Source organism: Hydra vulgaris, chromosome 03 (genome assembly GCF_038396675.1).
Source record: "Hydra vulgaris chromosome 03, alternate assembly HydraT2T_AEP".
NCBI classification, from domain to species: Eukaryota; Metazoa; Cnidaria; class Hydrozoa; order Anthoathecata; family Hydridae; genus Hydra; species Hydra vulgaris.
In genome coordinates, this window is record NC_088922.1 from 37,246,677 (window position 1) to 37,266,351 (window position 19,675).

Genomic DNA, 19,675 nt, shown 5'->3' on the forward strand with positions numbered 1-19,675 from the left:
TCTCAAGTCACCTGGTGAGCTTATTGTACCAGTACAGTAACAGCAAGCATGTTTTCTACCATGGCTTTATAATAAACTATTTTATTATTCTGAGATTTAATGTTTTAATAGCTAGTATTATAAATTAATAGTAAAAATTAATTAGATTAAGCAGAATCTCTTACTGATTTGACAGGTTTTTTAGTAAGATTTTTATCAGTAAAGAGATCAACCATTTTTTTTTAAATATATAAAATGATTACTAGTTTTAAAATTTTATTAAAATTTCGCTTCATTACAGACTCAGGTTGACATACTATTAAACTAGAATATACGACAAGAAGAACATTTATGAGCTTTAGGTCAGAAGTGACAAAAAATTTGAGCTGATTTAGATTAATTAACTTAGTAAGCATCCAAGATTATAGTTATTCTCCTTGACGTTACGTGCCAAAGCCAGAATTATCACCTTGTTCACTCCTAAGTTTTTCTCGTTTCTACTTTGCTCCATTAACTTTGTTTCATCGAAAATATTCATTATAATCTGAAAATTAATCACAATTGAATAGTAATTCTATATATTTTTTTTTTTTGAGTAATATAAAGTAGGTTAAGTTACTAAACCTTCAGTGAAACCTGTCCTCCTCCGTCAATTCCAACTCTAACTATGGCTTTCATAAGATATAATCCACGTAGAGGGCAAATTTCTTGAACAAGACTGGTGAGATCTTCTATGTATACAACATCTTTCAACACGAGTTTTCAAGTTCATCTTCCTTTCCATTTAAAAAAACAACTTTTCTCTAGAGCATGAGACCACTTCATAACCGTAGCAATTGAATTCTTTTCAACACCTAATTGTGAAATGCCATACTGTAAACAATGTGATATATTAAATATTATAGCTTTTTTGAAAAAAAAAAAAATTTACAGCCGGTTATATTATGTTATAAAATATTTAGACACCTAAACGACCAAGATCTTTTCGTAAATCTCTAAGAATATCACGAACAACATTTTCAGGCGGATTTTTTTTGATATCAAATATTGTATCAGTAGAGACTGCTTTATTTTTTTTGAGCTTTGGTTTTAGTACTGCAGGTAGAAGTGAACCTCCTAAAATTAGAATAAAATATTGCAGAAAGTCATTATAAATAAATGAGAAAATAAATAAAAATCTACCAGTGGATAATTGCAACGAATTTTCATTCTTAACTAGAAACGTTAAAATAGTTAAGGTTATTTGCTCTGACATCTTTTCATCCTTGGAAAGAATAAGATTCTTATCATTTTGAACAGCTGATGTTCTTGTGCATGGGTGCCTAATGCCCTTTCCAACTAGTTGAAAACAATCTGTGCAAAATGAGTTTAATCTTTCAATGCAGAGATTTTTATTTGACTTTTGATTTTCAATGATATAATCTCTTAAGTTAAAAATCTTGTGGTTGCGCTTGTCTGATACCATACAACAAATTGGACATAAGCATTAGGGTGTCTCAAAAATTTTTTTTTTTTAAAATCAAAAGTTCAATCGTTATCATTATGTATTATTAGCTTATAGTGAAAATTTCAGCCTTCCTAATCAACTCTAAGGTAAAGAAGGTGGTTTTAGACAATTTCTATATAATATAATTTTTCCTGAATATTATATTTTAAAGTTCCGAATATAGATAGTTTTAAATTTAAAACACTCACAAAACACTGGTTTCGATTTAAAACATATCTAATAGAATAAGGAAGATACAGATTTTGTGTGACAATTTTATTTCAGATAATAATTCTAAATTGAGTTGAAAAGCAACAAAAACGTGATGACAGTATTTGTTAGATGTTCCGCAGGTTCTTCTTTGTAATTTTCTTGGATACTTGCTGTCTGTTTTTGTGGACAACCTAGAAAATAACAAAAAAATTAAAAAAGGCAGGTTATTTTGTAAAATAATTAAATAATCCAATGAAAATTCCTTGTATTTGATATTAATAGTTTATTTTATTAAATAAAATGATATGAAGATAATTTAAAACGTTTCGCAGACATTATTGTGTAGAATGCGCGTACATTGGGTGGGGTATGTGGTTGTTAGGTGTAAATTGTTAAATGCAATTGACTTCCTTTTTTGTTATTAAAAATGAGCATGATATGTGTTTGCTATTCTAAAATGCCTAATTTTACAAACACGACCCCTCCCCTAACAATTTACACACTACATGTCTGTATAGTAATGTTTAGTAATTACCTGTAGAGTATCCTGAAGTCTATCCTCGTTATGTGTCCTTCCAATAAAGTTTTGGATAGCTTTATGTCACGTTCTTCGTGATTTCTAGGAGAAAAAGAGAAGATAACTTTGCTCAGTGACAAAATCATCAAGAGATGACATTGGAACAACGACACTGGATTCCAGGTTTCTCAAGCACCATATATTTTTATTCTGGAACGGCAAAAGACAACAATTTGCTAAGGATGTTGTTCTTAACGTCTGTATCTAGATCCCTGTCAGCAAGAGACAAAACTACAAGCTGGGGAGCTAGATACCAAGTGTGCCGTAGAAGGCTTTTGTTGAGAACTTTCCCAATCTCTGCATAGGCTTTGTAATCATCTGACATTTGAAGTTGGTAAGCTTAAAAGCTCTTAGGTCATTTGAAGGAGCTTGAGTTGCCATAGGAATCTTCAGAAAGAATAGACCATGGAAAAACACAATATAATTTGTAGCAGTGTTTATGTTCTTGAGAGTAGCAGGCTCTACTGTTTTTGAATCATTCGGATGTTAGTTCTGAGTCATCTGCAGAACAAGAAAGTAAAGATAGTCACTCATAAACCTGGCCTCATGGTGAGTTCCCGGCTGCCTAAAGAAGAAATTAAGATAGACCCGCACCCAGGAAGTAAGCCAGCAGCTGGCAAAGATACTTGTAGTCTCCTCTTTGGAAAGTGTTTCTTTGAAGTGCAATAAACAGGTTCCTGGTTGAACACCAATACCATATCTTGTCATGATTGGAATCCAATTGTTTAGGAGCTCGTCCATATTTAGCTGAAAACTAGCTTTTACTTCCCCTGAAATCTTTTGGGTTTTTGTAGGAGGCATAAAAGCTTCGTCAGAGTCTGGAAGGCTATCACTGTCTGTGTACCAGGAAACTTCAAACTCTCTTTGTTCTATTTCTTCTACCTTCCTTTTATTCTTTTGTTCTTGATTTCTGAGCTTTTCATCTTGTGAGCGCATTTTTTTCTTCCATTATTCTTATTTCTCCACAGCCAAACAAGCATTTTTTTGAAATGTGTTATTAATACCCGCCATCTCGACCATGCGTCCTTTGAGACAGTGCTTTAGAAAAATCCAATGTCCTCTTTATGAGCCTCTCTGTTTCTTAATGGATCACTCTTTATCAAGTTAAGATGTTGGCCTTATGAATTGGGAATGAAAAGTTGCTTTCATTTAGAAAGTTGTTTACTTTCTTGCAGAGCTTCCTTCTGGTAGACTTAGAAGTCTCGAGTCTTTTTAGAGATTGGTACTCATTGATCTTGTTGGTAAATTTGTTTCAAATTTGCTGCTCTGTGAGTATGAAATTGTTGTCGAATCCAGCTTTGCAAACACCTCTGATTGTCTGTCGCCAATTCTCTTCACACATTCCTTCAGCTAACTTGCTGCATTTCAGATAACTTTTTCCAGAAGCAAGGGCACATCCAACTTTACAGTTCGATATTTCTTGGTAGTGCTAAGAAAATGCCAAATGGTTAAGTAAAAACAAACAGATAAAATTCAGAAATTTTTTAGACGTTACCTAGTTTCTTTTCTAATGTTGAGCCAGTAAAACCTTCTGACCATTTCTTTTTTATAAATTTATAGTATAAAATATAGCTTACAGTACAGAAGTTTGTTTCGTAACAGCAAATAATACTATTAAAAAATACTTTTTTTGCCAAGCAAAAAAAAAGCGTTTCATGCATAGCATACATGTGTTGTTTTTTACTATAATTATCTACACTTAACAAATTATTTGAAATGAAATGAAAACTTACTAATTATGTAAAACTTTCATATGCACGCGCGCAATTTTTATGTTAGAAGAATTAGCAAACAAACCGTTTTTATTTTTCATTTTAACGTCTTTATTAATTTAAAAAATAAAAAATAATATTATTAATAATAAATTATTAATTATATTATTTTTATTTTTTAATAATTTTTGTCATGTATTATAAATAAAAATGTGTAAATAACTAATAAAATAATAAAAATAAAAAATAATTAAAAAATAAAAAATAATTAATGTGTTTCCTAAATTCTCCTAACATAAAAAAAAGTTATTACAAAATAATAAATTTACAATATAATGTTCTATGATTCTAAGAAATTGACTAAACCACCTTCTTTACCTTAGAGTTGATTTGAACGGCTGAAATTTTCACTATATGCTACAAATACATAACGATAACGATTGAGCTTTTCCACATTTTGATATTCGAAAAAAATTTTTTTTGAGACACCCTAATAAGCATTGATCCTCAGTTGGAGCAATTCTTCCTACCTTTATAAGTAACTCTCTTCCACTTTTCCGAACCTCTTCTTTCATTTTTACACGCTTTCCTTGCTGTGAACAAGATTATTTGTACTATTAGTGAAATATTTTAGAAAAAATTTAATAAATATAATAAAATATTTATAAAATATAATTACCTATTTGGCATAGAGAGCATTTTTGCAACAGCAACAAAGTCCAGTAGAAAATGCATTTATATCAAAACTGAATACTTCGTGTACATAGTCTCGAACTAGTGTCACCAATGATGGCATACTGCGAAGAGAGTAGTTGTCTGTTTTGTTACAGTAACGAAAACAAACTGAATCTCTGGACTCATTATGATTTTTTTTCCTTAAAAGATGAGCCATTTGATATGTAATATGTATCTACTTTTATTGTTATTTAAAATAAATGTTTATTAATTTAAAATGTTATAAAAAGTAGTTATAATTTTTGCAAATTAAAATAAAAAAAGTTTTTAAAAAAATATTGTAAAATTTTTTACAATATTTCTAAACAAGTCATCAACCGCTTTAAGAGCTTTATTAGTAAAATTATTTAAGGTATTATTATATTTAAGTTAACCACATTTTGAAGACAAAAAAAATGAAATGTCACGTGGCTTTCTATGATTTTTGTAATAAAAGTAAGCTTAAATAATATAATTATTATTGTTTTTTAAACGCTAATTTCTGGACTTCAGAAAATATCAATATTGGGCTAAGAAGGAACGCTTTCGATTTTATTTTCAACACATTCCACCTCGTACATATAAATATTAATAGAGTCGGAAGAAAAACCTCGTGTCTTTTGAAATTCAACCTAAAACCCCTAGAATCAAGCAGTGAGACGCGTTTTAAGTTATGTTTGTGTTGCGTAAGCATTTTAGAATAATAACTTTTTTTTAGCATTTTTACGGAGTTTTTCAAACAGATTTTTGTAATTTTTGCAATTTTGTTCATGATTTTCGAATTTTGTTTTTAAGTATTTAATATAGAACTTTTGTTTTAGTTTTGAAGACTTTTTTAGTCCCTTATTTATCCAAGGAGATAATGTCTTTGGCTTTGAGATTTATTTCACATTTCGGAAAATTAGCGTCATAGATTTTAATGAAAGTTTTTAAAAATGTATTATAGAAAATGTTTATATTATCATTAAAGTTAATATGATTCCAGTCCTGCTGTAAAATTTGATTTTTAAATGATTTTAAGTTACCATGGTTAACAATTCGCTTTTATATTGTCATTCTACCCTCGTTTTTTATTTGATCATCTGATTTAATAGAAAAAAATATGGGAAAATGATCAGAAACATCAGTTTTTATAATTCCTTTCTTATGTGTGTGTGCTATATATATATATATATATATATATATATATATATATATATATATATATATATATATATATATATATATAATATATATATATATATATATATATATATATATATATATATATATATATATATATATATATATATATATATATATATATATATATATATATATATATATATATATATGATTTAGATGTTTGACATCTTGTATGAGAGTATATATATATATATATATATATATATATATATATATATATATATATATATATATATATATATATATATATATATATATATATATATATATATATAAACTAATTTAAAACATCAAAATTTCGAATAAATATATATATACATGTACACATATATATACATGTATACATATATATATATATATATATATATATATATATATATATATATATATATATATATATATATATATATATATATATATATATATATATACCCAGAAAAACACGGAGACGTACAAAAAAAAAACAATAAACGTTCAGACGGAACGTCTCAGATGCGTTCTAAACTGATTCTAGATAAGACGTTTTACCAGGATGTTCAAATGACGTTGTAAAAAGATTTAAATAAGACTTTTCGTTCACCCCAGTGGGCACAAGAACGTTTTGTGAACGTTTTTTAAGGGTGCTACAAAAACGTTTTTTATTGGTTTTTTGAACGTAAATATGAAGCGGTGAACAGACGTTTTTCTGAAAACGTTATTTTATTAACTCTAAATGAAACGTTTTATCGTTTTTAACGTTTTCCTAACAACCTTTTTTTTTAGTAAAAGTTATTTAAGTAAAAAACTTGTTATAAAGAAAAAAAACATTTTCACGAATGAAAACTTGGGTCTAACAGACTAGATCCGGATAAATAACTAAAAGTTTTAACATTTGTGTTTATTTACAATTTAAGCATACAAAAACATAATAAAGTAATTGTCATGCTGTTCTATTAAGAGCTCTCTTCAAACGATCGCTTAACAACTTATTGACCAAATCGAATTTTGCAGTATGTGATACTAATGTTCCTAAAAAGAAAAAAAACCATAGAAATCTTTCATGCATTTCACTAAAATGTAAAAAAATAAATCAAAATGTAAATAATAAGAAATAAGTAATGTAAAATTTTACACAGAGTATAAAAGGAACAATATAAACACAACACATTTATAAAAAAATTACTTATAATTACTATATACAATGTGTTTTTTTAAATGATCTATTTCTATAAGTTCCAGCATTCTTAAACAATGCTACAACACATTTTGACATGTCATCCAAAACATTATTAGCAGAAGCTAAAAAAGAACTTAAAAAACCATAGAATATATTTAGTTTGATCACATTTTACTTTATTTAGGAAAACTTTATACATAAATGTAAACAAGAATATAACAATAAATAAAACATTACTTTATTATTTAAAATTATTTCCCTTTTATCAAAACTTGTTATATCATTTATTTTTAAAAATAAAAAAATAATGAATCTTCAAACTCAATTTTTTCCTCGAGGATATTCACTTCAGATAAAGACTTTTTGATTTAAGACATTAGGAATGGTATATCTGGTATCATTGTACCCACAAATACTGTATATTGAAAACCTATTATAAAATAAAAAAAATTAGAACAGAGTAAAATATTTATGAAAAACTGCTGTAGAAAACTGAAAATTAAATTAAATACCAGAGCATCTTTTGAAAAATGAAAAAAGTCCACATTTATTATCATACCTGTTTCACTTATAGGCTTAAAACTTGATGGCAGTTCATTGTAACAAAAAAGTACAGCAATCCTTCTCTAGAAGCATTGCTGGACTTTATTTGCTACCATGGCGCAGTGGATATTAGATATAAAATCAATTTTGAAAAGTTATCAAGAAGTTTACATACATGAGCTAAATTAAAAAAAAAGATTCTTGAAGTTTAGAACTTGAAGTCTTTGTATTACTTTATGCATGCATCTTTAGTTCTTTAGTCAAGATTTAGGTTGCCACTATTTATATTTGCCATTCTTTATAAGGTGAAATTAATATTTTTCTATTTTTTACGTACTGTCGCATTCTTAATTTTTTTTATAATCTACGGTTGTTTCTACTAATAAAGTCTTCCGTTTAAGCTAAAAAAAAAATCATTGCTTAATATTTTGTATACAAAATTATTTCTATTTGTAGAAATAACTTTATATACATAATTTCACTTATTAATTCAATACTTCTACATCTAGAAGTTCTACTTGTATAAATAATGTAGAGCAAATGTTAGCTGGAGTAGAAATAATCTAGATATAGCTTTATATATTTATTAAAAGATTTATTTATGAAATGTTTCTAACTTAAACTTATTTTGTTTTAGGTTATGGTCATTTCATTGTAACTATACTTGCATCTTTGTTACTCAAAATTGAGAATGGTAGTTTAACTTTTTCAGTATATTAAAAACAAAAATTCTACATACATAAAAAAAATTAATTATAAAAAAAATACATACATACATACATACATATATATATATATATATATATATATATATATATATATATATATATATATATATATATATATATATATATATATATATATATATATATATATATATATATATATATATATATATATATATATATATATATATATATATATATATATATATATATATATATATATATATATATATATATATATATATATATATATATATATATATATATATATATATATATATATATATATATATATATATATATATATATATATATATATATATATATATATATATATATATATATATATATATATATATATATATATATATATATATATATATGGTTCGAAAGAGCTTTGAATTTGTAATAAAATGGTGAAATTTTTATGTAAAAAGAATAATTACAAAAAAAGTTATGCTCATTTAAGTAACATTATTTTTTATGAAACATTGTTTAAGAAAAATGCAACTTACGTATAAAAAACTCGTGTTCGGCTAACGGCAGCTTTGTAATAGAATTATTGTTAATTTGCGCATGATTTTGCATTGTGAAATGTGCAAAACGATTTAAAAACGTTATTAAAAAAGTTTCGAATTAAATATTTTTAATGATTAAAACGTAATAGTAAAATTTATAACAAAATTTTATAAAACATGCAGAAAAAAAAACGCATATTTTTGCGATATTTACAATAATTATATATATATATATATATATATATATATATACTCCATTATCAATATTGAAACTGTTTATTCAATTCAGGATATTGGAATCACCATGTCCTTTGATCTAGTATTTTAAGCATAGCATACTCTCGCATTTCCTTACTTTTGAAATCCTTCATCTCTAACAATTTTCAATTTTTGTCAAAAGCTTACATTGTTTATGTGCGACCTGTTTTAGAACCTTGTACTCCAGTCTAGAGCCCTCTTCTTTTAAAAGATATAATTTGCATAGAAAAAGTTCAAAAATATTTTACCAGAATTGTTTGCAAAAGGTACTTATCAAGGCTTATTGTTTTCCAAATAGAATCTCTTGAGTATCGCAGAATTAAATTTGATTTTGAGTGACTTATCAAATTGTACATAATCTCGTTGATTTACCATTTTCAGATATTTTTACTTTTTTCAAAACGAAATATTTTACTAGAAGTCATTCACAAAAATTTACTCCACGTAATAAATACATTAATGATACTAGAAGATTTTTTTTACAACGAAAGAACCATTAATGGATGGAACTCACTTCCTGACCACATAGTGAACTCGCCCTCACTGCTAGCATTCAAATCGAATTTTAAAAAATATGATTTAAATTGTCACGCAGTCTACTAACTTGATTTTTTCACATTTACTCATATTGAATTTTGTTTTTTTGTTTTTTTGGTGTTACATAAGAGTAATTTATTAATTATTTGTCTCACCATTTTGTATTCTGTGTATTTTTCAAATGCAAATAAATAAATAAAAAGATAGTTTCTTAAATTTTTGAGAACCGGAATGTTTTCCGGTACATCCGATCCGGCCGGAATTATAATATTTCAGGACGGAATGCCGGAATTTATTTTTTACTTTTTTTATTTAAGACATGTACAGACTGTGTAAATTAGAGTGTAAATACAGACTGTGTAAATTAGAGTGTAAATTAAGACATACACAGACTGTGTAAATTAAATCAAAAAATCATTATCCTACAGGACAACATAGAACTATGCGTAAACTTAGGTAAAAAATACAAAATTCATAACAAATACAATGTAATTTTAGCTAAAGCTACAGTTTAGCGCTCTAAAATAATTTTATTTTTTCGCACGTTACGTTCTCGTTAGTGGAGAGTTGTATTGTTTTTATTTAAACATTAGAAATTTTAATTGAAATAATAAAAGAAAAAAGATTGCTGCCTTATGCCAAATCCTCAGTCAATGTAGCAGCACTTCCTTGTAGAAGCAGGTTATAAGATAGTCGATAATATTAATAAGTCACCACTTTGAGCAAGTCTCCACACAAAGCGCATCAAGCGAAAATATAAAATTAATTTAGACAGCATATCTTAAGCTTTGCCTAATTTTATTTGCAGTAATTAGGTAAAGAATTCGAAAAGTTTATCAACATTGTGGTGCAGAAAGAGTTGATATTCAGTTTTGGGCAATAAACAAGCTCTCTTTTCCACAAAAATGTTATCAGCCTTTGACAATAGTCTCATTTTTAATGTCTCTTAACTTTTAAATAGTTAAAAAGTATACAATACCTAATTACAGTAAATATTTCATATATGTATGCATATATATATATATATATATATATATATATATATATATATATATATATATATATATATATATATATATATATATAAATATATATATATATATATATATATATAAATATATATATATATATATATATATAAATATATATATATATATATATATATATATATATATATATATATATATATATATATATATATATATATATATATATACATGGCCTACTTAAATACACAGCCTTCTATTCTGCTTAAACCGGAAAAAAATAGAAGGCCAGTTAAAAAAGCGCTCATTTTGTCGGATGGACAATCTTTCTCAAAATATTTTAATTATTGAGCTATAAATTTCAAGTAAGTAAATCTGGCACAGGATAAAAAATTTTGCGTTGGCTTAATCGAAGTATATACTATACTTCACTAAACTTTGTAAAATTTAAGGCTTTTTTTTAGGTTTCTTTTCAGTAATAAATAGTAATCATGAATAATAAATGTCTTTATTGAAAACAACACAACATTTATTAACCTTCATAATTATATATTACTTAAATGATTATAGAAAGACATGGGTTATATTTGTCAGTAGAATTTTTAAAATATTCAAGGACTGTACAAGAAATAAGAATACACAAATTCTCAAAAACAAAGCTTTAAAAGTATTTTAATTTTTTTACACAAGCTGTTTAAAAATGTGAAACAAAAAATTCTTATTTTTTTCTCTCTTTTTTTAACGGCAACAATGTTATCTGCAACAATGGAATTACTGACTCTCTATCTGATGTTATTAAAATAAATATTTGAAATAACAGTGTGTATAATTTCTTTTCCACAATTTTAGTGATTTAAACATAAAAATGGTTCGTATATTTCTCTACTGCCAAGAACTAACTTTGCTGCTTTACGGTGTTGCATTTGAGATCAATAATTAACATCAAACACATGATCTAACATAGCAAAACTATCACAGACATGTTCTAAAATGGCTAGTGATGGAGTTGCTAGCCCACCTCTGGACAATTTGTTTAAATAACTATATTCATTCGACTCCTGTTGACAACGTTGACTACAAAGCAACTTGCAACATATTTTAAACTTCTTAATCAGTTTTTTGGCAATAAAACCAGCAATATAAGTAGCAACTTCACGCGAATCATCTGATAAAATCACACAGTCATAATCTCTTTCTTTGATCTGATCCATCAAGAATGTAGCATGTTGTGTATCTTGAACATTATTAATACCATTTTCAAATATTTTAATTCCTTCCTTTATTAAACTTTTTATTTGGATTATCTTCTCACTATAGATAACATCTTTCAAACTGACAAGAAACCTGCCACCACTCATTTGGCGGTATTGTCCAAACCTTCTTTCTAACGAATCACTTTGAAAACGAGCAGTCAATATAAATTTATAATTATGTTCCAATAGATCTTCTATTAAAGAAGCTTGACATAATAAAGTTCTTTGTAGTGCTAATGATGTTTGAGGAGATAATGTATATTTCTCAAAATTTGGGATTTTGGTGTTTTTCCATTTATTTAACCATTCAGCGAAAGCTCGAAAAAACTCAGGTTTTTTATCATTAATAATAGCAGCATTTCCAAGACAGTTATTAGAAAACTGATTTTTCGAATTTGTAATTGTCCACCATTTATTAAAAAGAGTTAGGAAAGATGTAATATCTAAACGGTTGGGAAAATATGATTTTATTGCTACAGCTGTACTTTCATGGAAGATACCTAAAGCAACAGTGACATTTTGCTTGTAGTTTCCAGGATGGACAACTTGCTATTTATTTTTGGTGCTTTTTTCAAACTTGGATCCAACAGGCTGTCCTTTTCTAATAAATCATGAAATATTTTCCATGATATTTCTCCTGGTTGAACGTGAATTTCATCTTTAAAAGCTGAAAAATGAAATTCTGGAAAAATAAACCTTTTTTTATTTAGTAAGTTGCTTCGAATGTTTTTAGTCAGATGCACTGTGTCAAGTAATAGGTAAACTTTTTGTGATTGTACATTAATAAACAAATCATCAGGTTTTTTACCATGTGCATCAAGCAATTTTGTAAAAGAGGAAACATTTGAAGCATGATTATCACAAACAACACCTCGAACATTAAAACTGTATTTTATTAAAGATTAAATCAAGCCGAGAATTTCAGTTTTCAACCAATCACTGTATATTTTTATAATTGGAATGGCTTTGATGACACAAGAGGTATTTTCTTTTAAACCAACTGCCATGAAAGAAACGATGCTTTTATAACATTCATTTTCTTCACTAATCCCAATTACATCTTCACCAGAATATTCTGCACATTTTTGCAAATACATTTCATCAAAAATTATTATAAGATCATTTGATAAGCTCCCATTATCATGTAACAACTTCAAAATTTTAATAGAATCAATTTCACCTGCTTTAAGCTTGCCTAACAGTGATATAGATGGAAGAGAAAATTCCTTCAGCAGTAAATGATAAGTTTGCAATGATGTGTAACGCAACAGCAAGGCAAATTGAAGCATATTTGAAGAATAAATTTGATTTTTTTTTATTTGGTGATTTATAAGTTCTTCAAGAATGGAAGACAACTTTTTTTTTTCAATGCTAAAATGTGAATCAAAGTTTTCCAGCATACTCCTTCTCTTTAACATACATTGATGGGTTACTCTGAGCCAAGGTGGCAAAGAAACTGGAAGGTTTTTATAAAAAAGTTTGACATGAAGATTTTTGTCAATACGAATACATTCAGCAACTTCAGGTATGTGTAGTTCATTTTGAATAATTTTATGGAACATGAAACAATCATCGAATTTGGAAAATGAACATCTTGTTGGTGAATCAGCAACTGTAAGAGAATTAAGATATTCAATAATATCATTTGATAAAAACTTCTCATATTCATCTTTTTAAAAAATTCTTTTAGTTGGTGATTTTCTTGGTACAAACATAGCTGGAAGTGAAGCTGTTGCAATGCTGGCCAGGTATATTGTAGGAACAACTATGCAACAGTTATACTTTCCTTAAGTTTTTAGACCTATGATTTTATCATAAAAACAAGGGCGAAGAAGGAAAGGTGGGGGGGGGGGGGGCCCAAGGAAAAGATAGAGATGTATTATATTATATTATATTATATTATATTATATATATATATATATATATATATATATATATATATATATATATATATATATATATATATATGTATGTATATATATATATATGTATGTATATATATATATATATATATATATATATATATATATATATATATATATATAAATATATATATATATATATATGTACATATATATATATATATATATATATATATATATATATATATATATATATATATATATATATATATATATATATATACATACACACACATACATACATATATAAGTTAAATAGCTAACTAGTTAGCTATATAAACTCTATAACTATTTAAACTCTCAAACATGATTATTAGCAAAAGAGAAAGGTTCACAGAAGTTCGTGCAACATTATTATCGTTTTGATTTCCTTTTCAATTTCACAACAATATACGAACTTGTCAAAAATAATCAAAACATTTAACAAAATAATTTTATGCAACGCTAACAAAGATATATTTGAAAAAATTATATAAAAATAAACTACTCACACAATTTTGTAGAACTTATTATAAGCTAAATTATTTAAAACGCGTATTAAAGGGGGTTAATTTATTTCGGCGGGGGCTGTAAATATTTAAGCCCCTGTTAATCCATTTTGCCATACTTTAAAATAATTTAACTCCCGGTTATAGTTTATTTCGAAATAGATTAACCGGGGAGTTAAAATGTTTTAACCGGAAGTTAACTTCACGGGGAGTTAATCCATTTTGCGTTACCGGCTCAAGCCCAATAAGTGATATTGGTCAGAAAGAAGGCGTAAACTTCCTAGTTAAATGGTCTTACGCGGTGCTCTATGCTAGGACTGTAAGGACTTCTGGGAGCACCTTAAAAGCCACAAAATAAGAAAAAATCATGATGAAAATAATTATTATTTTAGACTTTAATGCATAACAATTAAAACTTTTTTGATTAAAAATGAAGAAAGTGATCTTTCGCACGATTTTTTGATAATGATTTTTTTTAAGCTATGCTTTTATAAAGTAATTATTCTTTTTAAAACTTTAGGTACGAAGAAAACCGTGGCAAGCTTTTGAGAATAGACTGTTTTCGTTGCAGTGCTTTATGATTTGCTCATAAATGAAGCTATTCATTATCTTGTACGGTACTGATGTTTGTGACACTGGTCTATATGAGCACTTTTTTCTGTTATCAATCTTGAAGATTGGTGTTATTATTGACAGTGTCCATAGGTTAGGTAATTTGACTTCGGAGATCTCACTCTCGTAGCTGACGGTTGCTGTTCTTACCTACCTTACTGACTCTTTTGTATGCAACTTTGTGTTCGTTACGAATCACCTCGTGTGTCTATCTTACCAACTGCTAAGTATTTGCGCCGTAGTACTCTCTTCTCTTTCACAGCTACTTCAACTTGAAGGGTGTTTCACGTTTCTTTTTTCCTCTTAAAAGGTAATACAGTCGCTGGTACGTAGATTTTGATTGCTTCGTTAATTTTTTCTACTACTTATCCACTTGTGTGTGGCCTAGTGAGACTCCTATGTGTAGATCAATGAATCTGTCTGGTTCATCCGTGATAACTAAGATTAGTGTGCTTATTGGTCATCCTTCACTATTTCTTTGATAAGTATGAAAGTTACCATTTGTATAAAAAAGTTTACGCTTAGACATTGTGGGAGATCATATCACTTTGATGCACTTTTTGCACGTGGAAAACTGTTGCAGATGCGCCATCTAATTCAAGCTCTCCGTATGTTGTGTGTCTGAAGTTGAAGTCGCCGTAGATTAGAATGGATAAGCATTCCAGTTTTGGGATGGTTTGCTTCCCTGCTTAGATTTTCTTAATTACTCTTTTAAACACTTCTTTGTCGTTGTCATGTGGACAATAAATGACACCGAGGAAAATCAACTAATTGTCTAGCTTTATAACTTGCCATATTTGGTCAGATGAGTTCAATTACTTTATGTCTGTTTTAGTTTATAGTTATATATTGTATATTAAAATTAGATATTATATAAATGCATATTGTATTTATATTTCATGAATTTCTTAAGGTACAAAAAATTTACATTGATTCGTTTTTAAAATTTTCTGTGGAATATGAAATTGATACAATACCACTTGAATTTGGACAAGAGATTATCTCAGTTATTGCATCTATTCATTGCAATGGATTCACAGACGATAAACCCGTAAAGTTTTTCAAGCTAATGGCTTTTAATAAAATTCTCGAACTATTAACGCAGAAAGGTTTTTTCAAACTTTTGATTTATTTGTTTTATTCTTATCAACCAGTTGAAAAAGTTTTTATTTAATTTTATAATATTCTTACCATAGCAACTATACAAGTCTATCTAAAATTAAATATGAAAAATAAAACAAAGTTTGAAAATAAGACGCATCTGTGTGAGTGCATGTCTATTATAAAAAGGTAACTTTTACATTATATTAACTTATTTTTTTTAGGATATGTTATAGGGTTAAAAAAAAAATCAAATCTGCAAAAAAATATTTTTAACGCATGCTAAGCTATATGTTTAACATCTTACTAATATAATAAAAGTTATTAACAGCAGTACAGTCTTTGATAAGGATAGGTGTAGGAAATATATTTTCGTTTATTTCTCACGCACATAGAGCTTTAGTTTATGGACCATGTAAATGCAAATGAAACTGCAATGATTCATTTTGTATTCTTTGTTTATTTTACAAAGTAAATGTATGGATAATTAGTATTACGTGGCGATTGGCATAACAATCGACAAAACTGAAGAGATTGGAGCAACATAGTTTTATTGTCATCGCTAGAGATGCTACGGATATCTGGAATACGGGATAGTAGCATACTTATTCTTCATCTTCAGACACTTTATTGATTATGGTATCCCTCGCAATAAATGATGTGGGAAAATTCTCGTATCACGGCCAAAGCTCCAGACATTTTGTCATTTAAGCAAATCGCTTTTCTTCTGGATGCTAATTGGTAATGGTTTATTGTACAACAACATAATATAACCATGTGGGCACAGGACGTAAAAAAGACGTCTTTTAAACGTCTTTTGAACGTTTTGAACGTCTTTTGAACGTTTAAAAGACGTCTTTTTTAGGTCCCGTGCCCACTGAAAAGTCACTTTTAGGGTCGTTTTTGGCAGCCGTTTTGTTTCTTGCGTTTTGAATTGATTATAATCGTTTTAAATTTATTTTTGTAGCATTATTTGCACGGAATAACATTGGGGAAATTTTTTTCGTATTTCAAGCTTTTTACTTTTAGCCAATTTACACTTTTCCCATTATCATTGTTATTCCTCTTCCATACTGTATTTTGAACTAAATTCTTAAGGTCCAAGAAATCACTGAACCGTACTTCCTGAATGTTTTAGAGTAATTTTTTCGTTTGTCTTTGAACTGGCAACAATGCAAAATCGTAAATGATAACGAACAATAATCTTTAATAAATAGTGCTGCAGTGGACTATAATAAGTTCTTCCACCGTAGTTTAACTAAACGTTAGTTCAATGTTAACGCCACAAATTATGTTGTCACCAAATTTGCTGAGAATTTTTTGCCACAATTTCCATTATGCAATGGATGTTGAATAAATTATGTACGTTTTACAGGAGATTTGCACTATATACATTAATGAGTTTTCCTCCTGAAGATAATTGTTGAATTTATGACTTATTTGAAATGAAAACTCATCAGCATACTCACTTATAAGAATGTGTAGCATACCAAATGGTAGAGAATATGAAACAGCACAGAGTGGTACAAGTAACTCAACACGGTAGAAAAATGGACTTAGTTGGTTTTCCAGGTATGCCCGCAATATAATAGCTAACTTTTTTATTTTTGATTGCGTTGCTAAGTTTAGTTTATTAGTTTTCATAACTTTTCCATGATCGTTATACGATAGCAAAAGAAACGAGGAACCGCAAAATTAACTTTTGCCTAATAATGCATCTTATATATAAAACTTGAAGCTGTAAAAAAGAAGTTTTTTCTATCAAAGCATATTTTTAGTTGATTTTTGAAAAATGTAAATTGCGTAATAGGAACTAACAGGTGCGTTTAAAGTGTTTAAAAACATTTAGGTATGTTATTTGAGTTAGTGGAGAGTCAATTAGTTGCCGTGTTGCTGTGGCTAGAGTTCTGGCTTACACCTAGAGATCCTTAGTTTGACTCTGACTCAAATAATAAAAAATAAATTGCCCAATAAGCAACAGTGGTAAGGAAATGAATTAGTTAAATGCTCTTCCGCGGTGCTCTGCAACAAGATCGTAAAGGACTTCTGGGAGTACCTTAATAACTACAATAAAAAAAAAAAAAATATTTTGCTAGTAGGTTGTTTTTTTTACCTTAAATGTTGTGGTATTTGTCATCAGAATATAATAGACTTGAAACAAAATGTTTAAATTAACGGAAACTTCAATTTGTAGAACTCTAACTATAGGGTAAGCTAAGGTTGATGTAAATCGAAATTTTTTTCATTTAGACAGCAAAGCCCATGTTTCCAACTTGAAAAAAGTACAGGCAAGGCAATATGTAAGTATTGCTTGTTATATATTTGAAGCAGTAACTGCTTTTCATGTTTGAAGTCCGATGTTTAAATATTTTCTTTTAGATTTTCCGATTCACGTCTTAGAAGTTATTGGTTACGATCCCTTGACAAATTTTCTTTATGGAAAAACATTTCGAGAAAATATTATTCAAGTTGATATTCATGGTAAAAAACCTGCCGTTATAATAACGGAAGATAAATGGTTGTCTGTTTCGAGTTCATCTAGTTTTCAAATAAAAAATTAATAAAATACAATAAAAAAGTGTGAATTAAAACTAAAAATTCCAATAATCGTTTATTGAATCTTCATGCAAAGATTATTCATTTAATTAATGGAGATTTTTTTAAATTTCAAAATTAATAAAACTATGGATATATTGCGATAGTCGTTAATTCAAAAAAAAAAAAAAGTCAAAGATTGTATGCAAATATGTCTGATGCAAATATGTAAGCGTAAACTTTAGCTTGAAATGCATTGAATTTTAATATATTCTTATATATTACTATTGAAACTATTATTTTAATAATGATATATATATATATATATATACATATATATATATATATATATATATATATATATATATATATATATATATATATATATATATATATATATATATATATATATATATATATATATATATATATATATATATATATATATAATTAATAATATTTATTTGAAATATAAATAAACTCAAGTATTATCATTTTATTGAACTTAAATAAATTTTACTCAGAAATGCAGAAGTGATAAAAAGATTACTTTTTCCTAGTTTTTGGTATTCAGGGGCTCTAAAAATATAAAAAAGCTTTTAGGTTAAAGGAACAATCAGTTTTTGAACTGGTAGTGCTTAGGTATAATGGCACCAAGGACTCCATGCATATAAACAATAAGTTTCAAACAAATGGTTACAAAACTGACGACTATTACGTCATCAACTATCATAAAGATTACGGTTCACAAAAAAGTTTGCTTTTTACTCCATACCGTCATTCTAATATTAACTAGTGATTTGCGGGGTACCCGGTAATTCAGCTGTTTTTACGGGTTTCCGGAATCGTCCGTTTTGTTGCGGTACCCGACACCGGTTGTTTTAAAAGAAATTTTTAAACAAATATCAATCTTACTTGTTGTAACTATTTGTTTAAGTGGTACTTTAAATTATGTCGAAATATCATTAAGAGGATTGCTTTTAGTTTAAATTTCAACCAATAGACTTGTTGATATAAGTTATGGAGTCGATAACCACAAAGCCCTGTTTACTCAATATAGACGCGTCTCACTTAAAATATTTATTTAATTTTATTTACATTATAGTCATACTCTACTCTTTTTATTTTATATTTTTTTTCTACTGCAATTCTCTGTCTCTATAGAGTTAGTTTTA

General features: G+C 27.4%; 1 protein-coding gene across 1 annotated transcript in view; it reads left to right on the plus strand.

Moving 5' to 3' along the window:
• Positions 1-18,782, plus strand: part of LOC136078126 (uncharacterized) — a 134,106-nt gene extending 115,324 nt beyond the window's left edge. The window contains exons 6-9 of the mRNA XM_065793102.1: positions 15,778-15,973; positions 16,061-16,154; positions 18,216-18,265; positions 18,345-18,782. Of these exons, the coding sequence (XP_065649174.1) occupies positions 15,778-15,973; positions 16,061-16,154; positions 18,216-18,265; positions 18,345-18,526 (522 nt within the window). The 3' untranslated portion in view covers positions 18,527-18,782. The remainder of the gene's footprint in view (positions 1-15,777; positions 15,974-16,060; positions 16,155-18,215; positions 18,266-18,344) is intronic.
• The last annotated feature ends 893 nt before the right edge of the window (positions 18,783-19,675 follow it).